The sequence below is a fragment of the Hippopotamus amphibius genome, chromosome 17, assembly GCF_030028045.1.
Source record: "Hippopotamus amphibius kiboko isolate mHipAmp2 chromosome 17, mHipAmp2.hap2, whole genome shotgun sequence".
Lineage (NCBI taxonomy): Eukaryota > Metazoa > Chordata > Mammalia > Artiodactyla > Hippopotamidae > Hippopotamus > Hippopotamus amphibius.
The window spans coordinates 41,429,734-41,445,818 of NC_080202.1; the positions used below are offsets into that span (position 1 = coordinate 41,429,734).

Consider the following 16,085-nt stretch of genomic DNA (forward strand, 5'->3'; position numbering starts at 1 on the left):
GTACAGAGATGTAAAAAATAGGCCCTTAAGTATCTTATGCCTTATTGAAGAGGCTGCTATGCAAACATACAAGACAGTCTGTGCTAAGAGTAGTTTATGTGTGTGGAGGGGAGGAAAGCGCTAGCTTTTCCAACTAGGATGATCAGAGAAAGCTTCAAGAAGGGGGCATTTACTCAGGGCTTTGAAGAATGGGTAAGATGTTGATCAGCAACAATGAGAAGAAAACAATATGGACAAAGGCAGGAAGTACAGCGCGACCATGCGTGGTTGGGCCAGAAAAGGAATTGTAATGGGTGAGCCGAAAGAGCAGGAGGTAGACCTGGGTCAGGGAGACTGGAATCTAATTGTGAAGGGTTTTTAATACCAGGTTAGTCGGTTTTAAATTTTATCCCAGAGGGAGTGGAGAGACATTGGAAGTTATTTAGCGGTGAAAGGACATGATCAAAACGGTTTTAAAACAGTAATCCAGGGGCTTCCCTGATGGTCCAGTGGTTAGGAATTCATGCTTCCACTGCTGGGGGCACAGGTTTGGTCCCTGGTTGGGGAACTAAGATCCCATATCCCACATGGCACACAGCGTTGCTAAAGAAATAAATAAGTAACCCATTGAGAGCATCTGGGTTGGGTTGGGGAATTAGAGTCTACAGGTGGGGGTTCAGGTAGGAGGTTATTGTAAATACAGAGTAGTAAGTGATAATGACTGCTGCAGTAAGAATTGGCAATGGGAAAAGCAAATATTGATGAATTTGTGAGACATTCTGAAGGAGGTATCAATTGGTATACTTGGTATTTAGCAATGTACAGGAGAAATACAAGGAGAAAAAATTAAAAACGTTTCTGAGGCATCAAAGCTGGGTAGAATAATAGTTCCATTAATAGAAGTAAAAGTTCAGCAAGAGAAACTTATTGATAGGAGAAAGATGATAAGTTCAGTTTCAATCACATTGAGGGGCTGGGCGGAAATCCACATGGATATGTCAAGCAAATAATGGGATAGGTTCTCAAAAGAAAGGGCAACATGAAAGAGATGGGATCCATGAGGCTGGAAGGGAATGAGACCTCCAAGAGAGAACACAAGTAGCTAATAATAGAACCTTGGGGGCCCTGCAGTGTTACAGGCAGTGGAGCAAGAGCCAGGAAAGGCATGGCTGGTAAGCAGAATAGGAAGCTCTCCAGGGTCAAGGGCTTGCATATAAGAGAAAAGACCTTTGGATCTGCTGATGAGCCGGCCACTTTGACGAAGCGTGCTCTGCTAGGCTGCAAGGATTAGGGAGTTAAGAATAGGTGGTGAAGTAGGAAAGTCAGAGGATAACTTTGCTTTCTCCATGAAAGGAAGAGAGAACAATGACACTTGTAGATAGGCAGAGAAGGAGGTACCACATTTTCTTTGGTTACATATTTTAGAATTAATTTTTTTTTCACCGTAAGGGTAGTCTTCATGAGACTTCATTTAAATCTTTCATTGTAAATTTTATAGCTAGTTCCAGTTTCCCCAAAGATGGGAAAGGTTGAGATATAATTTACATAAAAGAAAATACACATATTTTATGTGTACTGTTCGATGAGTTTTGATAAATATATGCGCCTGTGGGACTTCCTAGGTGGCGCAATGGGTAAGAATCCGCCTGCCAATGCAGGGGATGCGGGTTCGAGCCCTGCCCCAGGAAGATACCATATACCGCAGAGCAACTAAACCTGTGCGCCACAACTATTGACCCTGTGCTCTAGAGCCCGTGAGCCACAACTACTGAGCCCATGTGCCACAACTACTGAAGCCCATGTGCCCAGAGCCCGTGCTCTGCAACCAGAAAGGCCACCGCAATGAGAAGCCCATACAACACAATGAAGAGTAGCCCCCGCTCGCCGCAACTGGAGAAAGCCTGTGTGCAGCAACGAAGACCCAACACAGCCAATTAAATAAATAAATAAATAAATAAATAAATTTAAAAATATATATATATGCGCCTGTGTAAGCACGACCACAATTAGGAGGGTGACCTGATTCTGATATATGTACTTATTCCTTCCCAGGAACATAGTGGTTCCACCGTGCCCTCCATCCTGAACAGGATGCAGACAAACCAGACCCCCCCAACCTATAACAAAACCAACAAGTTCACCTGTGGCTTTCAGAACATAGTGGATGCTTATGGAATTGGAACTTACCGAGAGATAAATCCAGGTAAAAAGGCTTGAATCTTTTCCCTCTAGAGGTTTTATTCTTTGTTATTTCTTTTAATGCCTCACTTTGAATGCTATTGAACACAATTGGCTAAAAACTAAAGATGTTGTCAAGGCCTCAGCTGTTGTGTGTTTCCTGTGAATAGGTGCCTGTTTGGATGAGGTTTATATCTGGGTGGCACTCCTTTAGGAGGTGGTTTTATAGGAGTTTTATAGGAATGAGCTCCATGGATTGGATTCCTCTGTTTGCCCTCATGTCTATACAAGCACCTGGCTTTCTCTCACACACCGTTTGCTGGAACTGCTTTAAGCAAAAAGTTTTTTTCAAGACAATTGATGTTTTAAAATCGCTTCTCTGTTCCAGGTTAGACAGAGAAAATATAGCAATTGTTGACCATTTTAGGCACAAGGCAGATTTCTCCTCTGTTCAGAGGTTTAATGATTAAATCCAGAGTCTGAGAATTCATTTTCAGCAGGAGCCTTCTTCAGGACCTGCTCTGCTCCAGGTTTTGGGCTTTCTCCCACTCACCCAGTGGCTTTATTTAGCTGGCTGCTATATAAGGGAGGAGAGCTGACCTGCCCCAGGAGTAGTGCCCCAAGGGTGAGAGAAAGGAATCAAAGAACAAACCACACTGGTCCCAAGGCTAGAGACAAAACTTTCATTTCCTGTGTGGTTCTTTGTTGAAAATGCTGGCAGCAGCTAGGATGCCACCAGAGCTGCTTTGTGAGGCTGTGCAGATCCTGCCGTGGAAGTTATTCCCTGGGAGTCCCTCTGACTAACAGCTTGGGAATAAGTCACCTTACGTTGATCTTAGATGATGTAGAGGGATGGGATATGTTGGGAATTGCTGTGGTTTTCTGTACTTTGTCTTTTTCCTTCTTTGGTGTCTTCCTAGCTCCGTATACCATCATCACTTTCCCTTTCCTATTTGCTGTGATGTTTGGGGACTTTGGCCATGGCATTTTGATGACCCTTTTTGCTGTATGGATGGTGTTAAGGGAGAGCCGGATCCTCTCCCAGAAGAATGAGAATGAGGTAATGTTTTGCTTGTTTTTGATAGAAACTCAGAAACATAAGATAATTTTATTATTTTCTTGATGTATTTCTAATATTTTTCTCCCATAATCTTTGGCTGCATACTATCGTTGTCTCTTCATAGGGTAACAAATTTATTTTATTTTATTTCAATTTTTTTTAAATTTATTTTTTATTTTTATTTTTTTTTTGCAATAAACTGCATATATTTAGAGTGTACACTTTGGTATCCCAGTCTCCCAATTCATTCCCCCCCAACCCTCCCTGCTTTCTCCACTTGGTGTCCATATGGTTGTTCTCTACATCTGTGTCTCTATTTCGGCCTTGCAAACCGGTTGATCTGTACCATTTTTCTATAGTCCACATATATGTGTTAATATACGATATTTTTTTTTTTCTCTTTCTGACTCACTTCACTCTGTATGACAGTCTCTAAAGTCCATCCATGTCTTGACAAGTGTCCCAGTTTCATTGCTTTTTATAGCTGAGTAATATTCCATTGTATATATGTACCACATCTTTTTTATCCATTCATCTGTTGATGGACATTTAGGTCATAGGGCAACAAATTTATAATAATTTTTTACAGACAGAGGAAAATTCAGTCTTTCCTCTAGCATGATTGATGGAAATGCACTTATTTTGTATTTATTGAGATGTAATTGATTTGCAATATTATATTAGTTTCAGGTGTACAACATAGTGATGCAGAAATTTTATAGATTATACTCCATTTATAATTATTATAAAATATTGGCTATGTTCCCTGTGCTGTACAATATATGCATGTAGCTTATTTATTTTTATATTTATAATAGTTTGTGCTTCTTAATCCCCTACCCCTGTCTTGTCCCTCCCCCCCTTGCCTCTCCCCACTGGTAACCAGTAGTTAATTCAAGAATGAGGTAATGTTTAAGTTACATCTGTGTTGGTCTGAAACTTTATAATTTCTCAAGCATTCATTATGAAAATTATGATCTGAAAGTCTTTGATCCATGAATTTATAGAGAAGTTATAGAGACTATATAGAGAATAGAGAAGTTATGTTCATTTTTTTAAAATAAATTTATTTATTTATTTATTTTCTTGGCTGTGTTGGGTCTTTTTTGCTGTGCGCGGGTTTCTTTAGTTGCAGTGAGTGGGGGCTACTCTTCATTGTGGTGTGCGGGCTCCTCATTGCTGTGGTTTCTCTTGTTGCGGAGCACGGGCTCTAGGCGGGTGGGCTTCAGTAGTTGCAGCACATGGGCTCAATAGTTGTGGGTCATGGGCTCTGAAGCTCTAAAGCGCAGCCTCAATAGTTGTGGCGCACAGGCTTAGTTGCTCCACGGCATGTGGGATCTTCCTGGAGCAGGGATCAAACCCATTTCCCCTGCTTTAGCAGGCAGATTCTTAACCACTGCGCCACCCAAGAAGTTATGTTCACTTTAACACTATAGAGGCCACATGCTGTGAAAGTAAATTTCTTGTTAGCATTGTATTTTGGTCTTTACTTCAAGCTCTCTGACTCAGAATGGGGTAAGAGTGGTGTGAGAGGATGGGTCTAGTATATTCTAAATAACATTGTGACAACATGAACTGCAGCATGTGCATTTCATTGACCTCTTTCTTCTGGCTCCCAGATGTTTAGCACTGTGTTCAGCGGCCGGTACATTATTCTGTTGATGGGAGTGTTCTCCATCTACACTGGCCTCATCTACAATGATTGTTTTTCCAAGTCTCTTAATATCTTCGGGTCATCCTGGAGTGTGCGGCCGATGTTTGATGAATATAATTGGACGTAAGTTGCAAAGAAGCTGAAAGTCAAAGTTTATTCCTTTTGTGTTCAGCTCTGGTTTTCCAGACAAGTGGTAAACTAACACTTCTTTAGGAAGTGGTTGACACTGTCTGTTGCAAAAGAATGTAGTGTCTTCTCTTACTTATGCTGCAGCCTGGGAAGTGCTTTGTGATTTGTTCAGCAGTGTCAAGGAACTGAAACCCTAAATTAGGCACATTGATTCTTTTTGTAAGATACAAGCAGGTTCCCTTGTATGTGTGTCTAATTTTTCTTTTTGTTTTCTCTGATCCCTTCTCACTCTCTGTTGCTAATCCCTCCTCTTTTATTGAGGAGACAAAATAGCTATAGTATTACAGTGTCTTTGGGGATCAGTTTCTGGATCCCAGTAATTTCCCTCTCTTGATAAAAAAAAATAAATGCAGCTTTTCTCCTAACATGGTAGGGATGAGACGCTTCGGGGGAACCCTGTCCTCCAGCTGAACCCAGCTGTCCCTGGAGTTTTCGGTGGGCCATATCCTTTTGGCATTGATCCAGTAAGAGCACTTCTTTCCTATATGTCTAACACCAAATTTTTTACCTGAAATCCAGAAGCGAGAGAGTGAAAATGAAGATAAATAGTTGTTTGGGTTTCAGTTAACATATTTTTAGAAAACCTCAGTGTATCTGTCCAGAGTACTTTAAAACCGCAAGAGACCTAAATGCGTGGGGAGCCAAATAATTTTTCCTGCACTACTTATTTTAGAGGCGGCTAATAATACTGACTCTGGGAAGACTGGTTTTCAAGACTCCTTCCCAGTTTATTTCTGTTTACCATAGTTTGGTTTTTATTTTTAGCAGATGTCTTAGCAAAGCAAAAATAGCTCTTTTCTATGGACTTTAGATTTCCATTCTTATCTTTACATACTTACAAAAACTTATCCCAGAATTTTATTTTTTTTCAGATACTTAGACAAGTAAAGTATGATCAAATCGTTTGTGTTGTGTGCTTAAACAGGGGAGGCAGGGGGTGGGGGAGTGTGGAATTTAAGTCTAAGCGTTAGATTGTAAGGATTACAAGATTCCAGAGGAAAAGCAGATCAATAACGGGCCAGAAAGATTAAGGTTTCTTGTTAAAAAATGGGACTTAATCTGACCTTCGAAAAATATTTCAGATTGTTATAGGTGAAGAGAAGTAAGGAGATACAAAGTTAATTATTCTAACTATTATAGAAATTACTGTTACTGAAATGCTTACTCTGGACCAGGCACTGTACTGAGCCCTCAGCGTGTCTGATTTATGCCCAAACAATTCTATCAAGTATGTACTGCTATCTGTATTATACGGATAAGGAAACTAAGGCTTGGAGATATTTAACAACATTTCATATATACATTTAACAGATGTTTACTGAATCCCTGTTGTCTGCAAGACATAGCGCCTGCTGGGGGAAACACATAATTCTAAGACATAGCTCCTGCCCTCAAGTAGCTTGGAATCTAATAATAATATTATCTCACGTTTATGTAGTTTTCTATAGTTAGAGTGGTTTTTTTTGCAGACATCTCATTTGATGCTCACAGGGTAGATACTGAGTTTAAAGTGCCTGTGAGACACCCAGGTATTAATGTCCATCAGGCAGTTGGAGTTGCGGAACTTCAGGCAAGACTGGGGCTTCAGAGAGAACCAGCCACAAGTGTCAGGTTAGAGGTCATTGAGGTTGAGCTCTTCATGAAAAGGCCAGTTCAGAAAAAAAGATGCCAGGCTAGATGGTGGAAGATCTGGCTTATCAGGGTACAGAGTTTGCATTTTATCATAGAGGTGACAGTGGGGGTTCTGGGAGGTTTTGGCACAGGGAAATGACTGCCTCAGAGTCATGATTTAGGAAATATAACCTGATGGCCAAGTGGAGGCAGAACTGTCAGGAAATTTTTACAGGCATCCAGGCCTTAGGTGACAAAGCTTAAGGCAATTAATATTTAAAAATACAAGGAAGGACAGCACCACTGGGTTTCAAACAGCAAAACACAGATTGTGGGAGCATCTACAAGATAAACGTCCCAATTAAAAAGGAGAGCTGGGGAGAACCTATAGAGACTTAAAAGCTATATCCGCAATCACGGTGTATAGACTTTGTCTGGACCCTACTTTGAATAAATGAATTATCTTTTAAAATATGGATACAATTGGGGAAATTTGAATACTAATGATTCCATGGTATTGCAGAATCATTGTTGATGCTTTGGGTATGATAGCAGTATTGTGGTCATGCTTTAAAAATGAGTTCTTACCTTTTAGAGATCCATACTGAGTGAAATATTTACAGGTAAAGCGACATGGTATCTGGACTTTATTCAAAATAATATGGAGGTGGGGAGTGGGCTGGAGATATGAACACAATTGACCAGGAGTCGATAAGTAGTAGTTGAAGCTGGGCCATAGGCACGTGGGAGTTTGTTGTGTTATTCTCTCTGCTTTTGTGTATATTTAGAATTTTCTACAATTTAAAAAAACAGCAACTCTTTTTTAGAATAGGTGAATATTTTTCCATTCCAGAACTCTTTGTAAGCCTGTTTGTTTTCTTGGGTCGTGATAGATTTGGAACATTGCTACCAATAAACTGACCTTCCTCAACTCCTTTAAGATGAAGATGTCTGTTATCCTTGGTATCATCCACATGATGTTTGGAGTCACCCTGAGCCTTTTCAACCATATGTGAGTCACGCTGTTTTGTCATAAGAATGCACATAAGTTCAGACAGTGCTTTTGCCTAAAGAAATCATAACACCTCGGGAGGGATTAAGAACTCAGAACCCTGTTCTGTGTTAAAGAAGTGCTTTTATAAATCTCATTTCTTTGAATGAAGCTTGCTTAATATTAGTCTCTTAACAATGTACAGTCATACTCAAGATCTTTGAAAAAACCTTGTGTAATTTTCATCAAAATGAGAGTTATGTTTTTTTCCCTTGATGTGTAACTCATATAAACTTATGAACTATGGTCTCAGAATGTACTAGATTTTCCTGTCTCTTCCTCATGGGAGATTGATAGGGGTGGTATTGGAGCTGTTCAAGGTCCCAAAGTTTGGAAGTCATAGTTAATCTGCTTGTTTCTGTTGCCTCCACTGCTTCTGGTTTTTGCTTCTTAAAATGATAAACACAGCGCTGAGAGAGCATTAGGTAGAAAATCTAGTGAACACTCCATTTGGTATAGGGGTGACCCTGGGTCTGCTCACCGTTAACATTTTTTTCTCTCTTACTTCTTAGCTATTTCAAGAAGCCCCTGAATATCTACTTTGGATTTATTCCAGAAATAATCTTCATGACCTCTTTGTTTGGCTATTTGGTTATCCTTATTTTTTACAAGTGGACAGCCTATAATGCTGACACATCTGAGAAAGCACCAAGCCTTCTGATCCATTTCATAAACATGTTCCTCTTTTCCTATGGGGACTCTAGTAATTCGATGCTGTATGCTGGACAGGTGCGTCAACCCAGAGGTGGACTGTCTTAGGTGGTTATCCTAGGTCAGGAAGCCAGATGTTTCTGTGACCCTGGAAAAGCCTTAGAGACTTCCCTGGTGGTCCAGTGGTTAAGACTTCGCCTTCCAATGCAGGGGGTGTGGGTTCGATCCCTGGTTGGGGAGCTGAGATCCCACATGCTTCACAGCCAAAAAACCAAAACATAAAACAGAAGCAATATTGTAACAAATACAATAAAGACTTTTAAAATGATCCATGTCAAAAAAAAAAATCTTAAAAAAAAAAAGAAAAAAGCCTTAAAAAAATCCCTTTCAGCCCACACATCAAGATCTAAGTTCAGCCCATCCTCCTCCTTTGTGGGGGTCAACTGTAACTGCTGTATCCAGAAAGGGTAGAGTTTATAACTCTCATCCTATGGGACAGTCCTGGGCTTTGCCACAACATCTGCTAATTATTTTGAGAAGCTGGATTGTGTTATTTATTCAGAAATCGGCAGGAAAGTATTATTTTAGGGGGAATTTGTGCTGGAGTTGGAAACCGCACATTTGATTAATGTGATGTGCCTTGTCCTTCTTACTTTGCAGAAAGGAATTCAGTGTTTCCTGGTAGTGGTTGCACTTCTGTGTGTCCCTTGGATGCTGCTGTTTAAACCACTGGTCCTTCGCCATCAGTATTTGAGGAGGAAGCATTTGGTGGGTGTATTTCTGTTGCTAAAAGTTATTAGATTTTTTTTTTTTTGAGATCAAGGCTATTCCACATTGGATGTAATGAGTTATGCATTTGTGTTGTATCCCAGCATGAGCACTGGACCTGCTGAAATGAAAAAACAAAATCTAAACATCAAAAACAAACATGTAATTGCTGCTCAGATATCCAGATTCAGCTTTGAGTAGCCCAGGTAGCGAGAACAAGTCATAAGTTTTTACCTTTCCTTATCATGCTTTGCTCATGTTGTGCTCAGCAAAATCCAGGTCTGGACCTGTCTCAGTGCAGCCTCAGCCAAAGCAAGGCTGCAAGAGCTGCAGACGGGTGAACCCACTCATGTGGTTTGCCTGGGCAACCACAGGGCTGACGCTGAGACATTTTCTTTTAAAATGAGACCGTGATACTTTCACCAACCCAAACATCCGGGGTAGGGAAAGATTTGGTTTAAAGCACAGTAACTTTTTTTCTTTTTAAAAAACGGCATACGTACTTGTGTTCATTTAATGTATGTATATGTGCCTCTGAATTACACACACACACACACACACACACACACACACACACACACACACAGACTCTTAAGTTGCCAGATGTCCATTTCTGGCTATGCAATAATGCTTACTTATTACATTGCCTGGTGAAGCCCAAAAGATCTTGTTGCATGACTTGCATATGGCTGTTAGATTGTTATTCCTATTGGAGAGCAGCTGAGTTACAAGACCTTCCTTCTCCCTTTTCTGACCATCTTCATCCAGCCACGTGCTCTCCATTCGTCTCCCCGTTCCCTCCCTCCCTCTTTTGTTTCCTTCTCCCTTCCTCTCTTCTTCCATTCACTATCAGGAAGGGCAACCTGTGGAGGCCCCCGTCAGCCCAGCCCCGAGCCGACAGGGACTAGAGGCAGCACCAGCTGCAACAGGGAGTGAATTAAAACCAGCAAACCATCCTGTTTTGTTTAAAGAGGTGGCAAACAGTGCAGCAGATTTCTTTTTAACCATATTGAGAGCATGGGACATGTGTGCTCTTGGGAAGTATGTCCTTGTTACTCATTGAGATGATGACAGAAAAGATTTCCACCTCTTAGGAATAGATTCTGATATCATCTTTACCATTGGTCCACCAAGTTTCCACTCAGTCTGTAAGTACAGTCGTGTCTATGGAAGCAGGGTAGTTGTCATACCCTCTCCAAGCCCCATCATCTTAATCCAAGAGGGCAGCTCTCGGACTCATCAACTTTCATGTCTGTATTTTGTGACCGTGTATTGAATAGGTTTTTTTTAAATTTTTTTTTTCAGCATGGAGCAAGAACATCTCTGTGATTCTTGAATAGATTTCCCTGCACTTTAAAGTTCTGCTTCAGAGTGATGCTTGGACATTTGGCCCATTGTAGCTGTGACTTATTCTCTTTCCAGTGGAAGCTTATACGTGTCTACTTTTTTATGAAACACTCGGAAGCCCTCATGTCCTCAGCTGTTCACTGAGCCCTCCACCCTGCCATGTGTCTCGTGTGTACTCTGCATCTGGTGTAATAACCACAGTCATCTTCTGTTTTGATCTTTCCTTCTTCAAATACTAGCTCATGATTCAGTAACAGGACTTTGAATGTTAAGCATTTCAATATTTGTCCTTAAAACATCTCTTAACCAAAATCTTATAATGCACTAATATCAAATTATCCCAATCTATTCTAGATAATGAATCTCTAATATTTTTAAATATCACCAGTAGTGATTACTCATATACTATTGTGCTCTAGTAGTATCATATTTAGACCATGACCGTTTCCTTCACGAGGTGTTCCTGATCATTTTAACTCAGAAAACTGCTATAATTATCCTTCTAGAACTAGTCTAAAAAGGCTGATATTTTGGATCAGAACATATTTAAATATTGCTGCTTAAAATTATTTTCAGATGGGGACTTACTCTTTTCTTTCTTATGAGAGAAAAAAAAAACACACACCAAAAACCCTTAAAGCACATACTGTCCACGTATTGGCATTCTTTCCAGGTGCTCTTCTTTCTGCTAGTCATAGTTTATTTAAGATGTGCTTCTGCTGCATCAGCCTTGATGCTTTTAAGTCTAGCATCCTATTCTGTGATACTGTGCATGTTAAAAGTCCCTGGTCTGGAAACCTGCACATTCAGAGGGACTTCTTAGCCCACTGGTTCTTTAGCCAAACATCTGTTTCTGGAGGGCATCCCGAAGGTATCAGGATGATCAGTCTGCCATGGGGGCCCTGGATTCCTGACCCTGAGGGCTGAGGCTGTGAACACTGGTCTGTTTTTGTTCTGTGCTCTGTCCTTTTGGTTGTCTGTAACCAGTGTATCACAGTTTAATTTTTTTCTTTTCTTCTTTCTGCTGATGTGTGTGTCTCATCCCCCTTCCTGTAACTCAACATCCCCTCTGTTCTGAAGGGACACTTACTTGTGTCTGGCTGGGAGGTTTAACCTGTCTGCCCCTCATTTCATCTGCTGATTGGGGAAAACTTCAGAAATGGCTTTCTGCTTTAGGCCTTAAAGCCTGAAACCTGCCTCCTCGACCCTGGGACCCATCCCCGCGTACTCTGGAGCCCTCTCCTGTCACCAGCGTGGTGCAGAAAGGGCTGCATAGTGTGCGCCTGTGTTGCAGTTCAGTCCACCTTTTGAGGGTTGTCAGGTGTGATATTTGCATGACCCAGAGGTGCCAGGCGCTTCAGTGGTTCCCAGATCCGACTACACATCAAAATCGCCCGGTGAACTTTAAATTTGTTTCTTAGGGCATTAAGACAAAACAGACAAGTGGAGGAAGGCATAAAGATTGCCTGTAATTCCATGACCCAGACAACCCCCTACTGACCTGAAAAACTAAAATCGAAGCAATAGGTGCACTTGGTTAGAGATGCAGATAGTACTGACAGTGAAAGCCTCCCTGTCCCCGGCCCTTCTCCCCCACCTCCTCCTCCAGGGTGTTATTAACAGGTGGGGAACTTTGCCTTTGAATTCTTTTCTGCAGATATCAGCATATATCTATCATCTATTGATAGAAATGTGTATAGGTGTATGTACATATATATATATTTAAAACACATTAGCAATTGTGTTTTAAATTGTAGCATTCTTCTGCCCCTTGACTTACTAGATTTTTTTAAATTGTCTCTTGGAGATTGTTTGGTAGTGATACTCTTATAGTTGCCTAGCATTCCATAGAACATTCTGCTGGATGTGCTAAAATTATGTAACCGTGCTCTTGCCGGTGGCTCTGTTCTTTGTTCCCAGTTCTCTGCTATTCTGAATAACACAGGGAACGTGCTTGTCCTTGTATCTTGATAAAACTTCACAGGCACGGATGTTCCCAGCAGGGGCTTGCTGTCTCAAAGGGTGCATGCGTTTTTTTGAGCATGCCTTTTCGATTTTGATCGACAATGAAAATGATCATACAGTTTGTACTTGGGGAAATATTTTTTAAATACAGTTTTCCTAGGCACTACCCCAGACCTACTAAATTTATCATTTCTAGGGGTGGTATTTGAGAATCTCTGTTTAATGAAATGCAGCTTTCAAGGTGATTCTGGTTCTCTGACCAGCATGTGAGAACCACTGCTAGAAGAAGAGAGAGAATCCGCCCAAACCCTGAGGGTTGATGGTCATATTGCTGTGGTCAGAGATGGACACCAAAGGTGCAGCTGCGAGTGGGGACCTGGGGCGGTTGACCAAAGCCTCTGGCACGCTGTGTGTGCTGCTGCTCGGAGGCCGTTTTGTGGGAGCGTGGTCTCTGAGCTCACACCTTGTTTGGCAGCCCTGACGGAAACCACATGAAGTGGGTCTCGGAGCTGTTTCTTTGGCTCCTTTTCACTTTGTGGCAGGTTAGCACTGATTGGTGTCTGTCACACTTAACCCCAGTTCTGCCTGGTTTTAGTATGCAAAGAGTCCTTTTGCCTCAGTAAACCCAGATTTTTCCAAATCAGGTTGACTTAGAAATCCTGGTCCTGGGCACCCTGCTGAAAACTGCCTGGGGAGTGAGAGGCACCAAACACCCAGTCAGCATCCTCCCGCCTGCCTGTGGAAGAGTTGTGTTAACACTCCAGCATCCTCCATCGAAGGATAGGAGCCTTTTTTTTTTTTTTTAAACTCAGTATTCTCTAGCCACAAGCTAAAGTACATTAAGCTTTTTTTTTCCTTCTGTGACCTGGGAAGTCCTTTGTTCCTGGGCAGAGACCCAGTACATTTTGGGGAGAGGTTGCTGGAACTCTCAGGCTCCTGTTGAAATCTTAGCAGACCAGGTTGCAATCACCATGTCATTTGGCTCCCCTCCCTCTTAGAAAGTCTAATCTTTAGTTCCAGAAAAACTTGGGCCCTTGAACTCTTTATAGATAGAGCTATGCTTGTTGGGAGACTGTTCATGTTAAGCTTTTCATGCAAGCAGGATTCTCAGTTGGCATCGGCCAAGGCGAGGTTGGTATCTCTTGGTGCAGCAGGAACTGCCTGTTGCATCTGATCAGGATGAGGTGGTAAATGTAGCTTGGGCTGGGCTGGGCGGTGGTGGTTGGGGTGGGAACAGTGGCTTGGCTTTACCTAGCTGTTTGATCAGCGTATTTTGTTTTTGTTGTTAGAATATATGCTTTTCTGAGGTTTGTATGTACTAACCGTCGCCCTTCCCCACGTCACAGAATGTCACGTTAAAGCCCAGGCAAATTCTACTCTTTCTGTTCATCTGTGTAGGGAACTCTCAACTTTGGTGGGATCAGGGTGGGCAACGGACCGACAGAGGAGGATGCTGAGATTATTCAGCATGACCAGCTCTCCACCCATTCAGAGGACGCAGAGGAGGTAAGATCAGCGGTGTGGGCTTCTTCTCTCACGTCGGGTCAGCCCTAGTCTTGTGTCCCTAAGTGGCCTCACTCTTGTCCGCTCCTTAAAAAATGAAAATGCTAATACTGAGCATCAGCTTGCTTCCTGGGCCTCTTAGGGCACCACAGCTTTTTCCAGTGGCCCCTGCTCTAAACTCCAGGTGTTGCCTGCAGAGCCCGCCACAGTTTTGTTCTGTTGTCCGGCTTCTTGAGTTCCAGCGGCCTTCAGTACCCTGCGCGCAGATCTCAGTTACTGACTGCTGTCCCCGGGGCCGAGGCAGGACGAGGCAGAGCCGGCCCCAGCGCCCCGGCTCTTACTGCCAGAAACCGGGCCACGTACAGTGGCTCCTTCATCCCTGGCCCCTCCCCAGAATGGTTCCCATTGGAACTTTAATCACTGGGACTTTTGAAGTCCTCTTCCACTAATGTGCTCTTGTTGCAGACATTTTATTTGAGCCTTTTGAAAATGTGATTTGCCTACTTTTTAGAGGGAGAGTGAAATCTAGCCAAGCTAGACTTTTCCTTAAACCACCACCTTCAAGCTCAGTTTTTTTTAATCCAGTCTTCTTGCCTGACCGTTCATACCACAAAGCCTCTGAGCTGAACTTTTGAATCTCATCTATTTAGTATATTCTTTTTCAAGTAAATAGATAGAATAGGAGTTGAGGACCCAGGGGATTGGACTTTGCAGTCTGACTGACCGTGTCTACTCTGTGTATGACTTAAAAAAAAAAAATTGCAACGCTTGGGATGCCTTTTAAAAATAAGTCCTGCTAATTTTGCTTTCCGTTTATGCTGAGGAGGCCCGCCTCCACCATGTTAGACCATTTAGCATTCACACCCCCCAGCCCTCCCCACCCCCCACAAGAAGCAATCAGTAGCCTTGTACTCATGACTTGTGGCCTTGTGTGTGGCGTGGCTTCCCACTAAGTGTAAATTTGTATTTTCAAGCCTACCGAGGACGAAGTGGTAAGAAACAAGCTGGCTTTAGCTTCATGTTTATCTGGAGCTTCTCTTCCCGTCCTTGTGATCACTCTGCTGTCCCTGCTGCATCCTGGGGCCACACATGACACCCATGTATCCTGCATCTCACTGGCCATTTCTAACCAATTTGTGAACCTGTGTTCTGAAAAAGCTCATCTCCATTAACTGCATCTCCTGTCAGTCACCTTTGTCTTTGTTTCATTGACTTTGCTGATCTAATGCCTTGAGAATGGCTTTACAAGGAGCTACAAGTAATGTCTGCATTGGCATTCTTGAAGTGACTCCCCTTGGGAGTTAAATCCCATTGGCTCCTGCCTTCCTCTCCTGTGTTGTTATGTATGGTTGCTCTGCCCCGGGAGTAACTGTTTCCTCCCTGCTCCTCTGAGTGCTTATGGGAAAGCTTGCCCTTCCTCCCTGTCTGAGGTGCAGCCAAGCTCTTCCTGCCGCCCTCATCGGCTTGATGACGCTTAGAGTGAGAATGCTGGGCCCTCGCTTAGGGTCAGCTTTACCTCCACGTGGCCCAGTTGGAAGGTGGACAGTTTTCAAAAGGAGGCTTTGCCTCTCAGGTGCATCCCAGAAAAAACAATCCATCTGCGTGAAAGGAGTTCGTGTTATACCAGCCCTACATGGAAAATAACAGAGAGTAGAAAGAAAGTTGGCTAAATATTCAGGTCACAGCCAGAGTAGAAGGCCTTCTAGCTCAGCAGTAATTCATTTAGCAATATACAAGTTTTGAATTGGGCTTTTAATAGGCCTTGCTGCACTGTTTGCATCTTACCCCCAGGTTTCTCTCTAAAATACCCAGACCTGTGAATCCCTCCCTTTGCTGGCTTTCCTGGTCCTCTCTAAGGGGGCAGTGGGCTGGGAATGGGAAAAAGCTTTGCTGTTCTGTGTGAAAGCAGGCAGTGCTCAGTTTTCCTGAAGGCAGAGAGGCTCCTTTGCTGCCATCTAGGAGCTCTTGTGTTCCTCTGGACCACTCATTTGTGCACAGCCACAGGCTGAGCCACCTGGAAGGTCCCTGTCAGCACGGCCCTCATTTGTAGCCATGTCCCAGGGGAGCTGACATCCAAACAAGATGGAGTGGAATTCAGCCTCCTCAGTCTCTGGCCCCCAGCTCCCTCA

The 16,085-nt window shown here is 42.7% G+C and overlaps 1 protein-coding gene across 6 annotated transcripts in view; it reads left to right on the forward strand.

Moving 5' to 3' along the window:
• The window catches only part of ATP6V0A1 (ATPase H+ transporting V0 subunit a1), a 54,086-nt gene that overhangs the window by 26,887 nt on the left and 11,114 nt on the right, over nucleotides 1-16,085 (forward strand). For all 6 annotated transcript variants that reach the window (XM_057714238.1, XM_057714239.1, XM_057714236.1 and 3 more), the window contains 8 exons: nucleotides 2,032-2,182; nucleotides 3,078-3,217; nucleotides 4,837-4,994; nucleotides 5,434-5,524; nucleotides 7,565-7,683; nucleotides 8,235-8,451; nucleotides 9,034-9,141; nucleotides 13,852-13,959. In XM_057714238.1, coding sequence (XP_057570221.1) covers nucleotides 2,032-2,182; nucleotides 3,078-3,217; nucleotides 4,837-4,994; nucleotides 5,434-5,524; nucleotides 7,565-7,683; nucleotides 8,235-8,451; nucleotides 9,034-9,141; nucleotides 13,852-13,959 — 1,092 coding nt within the window. The remainder of the gene's footprint in view (nucleotides 1-2,031; nucleotides 2,183-3,077; nucleotides 3,218-4,836; nucleotides 4,995-5,433; nucleotides 5,525-7,564; nucleotides 7,684-8,234; nucleotides 8,452-9,033; nucleotides 9,142-13,851; nucleotides 13,960-16,085) is intronic.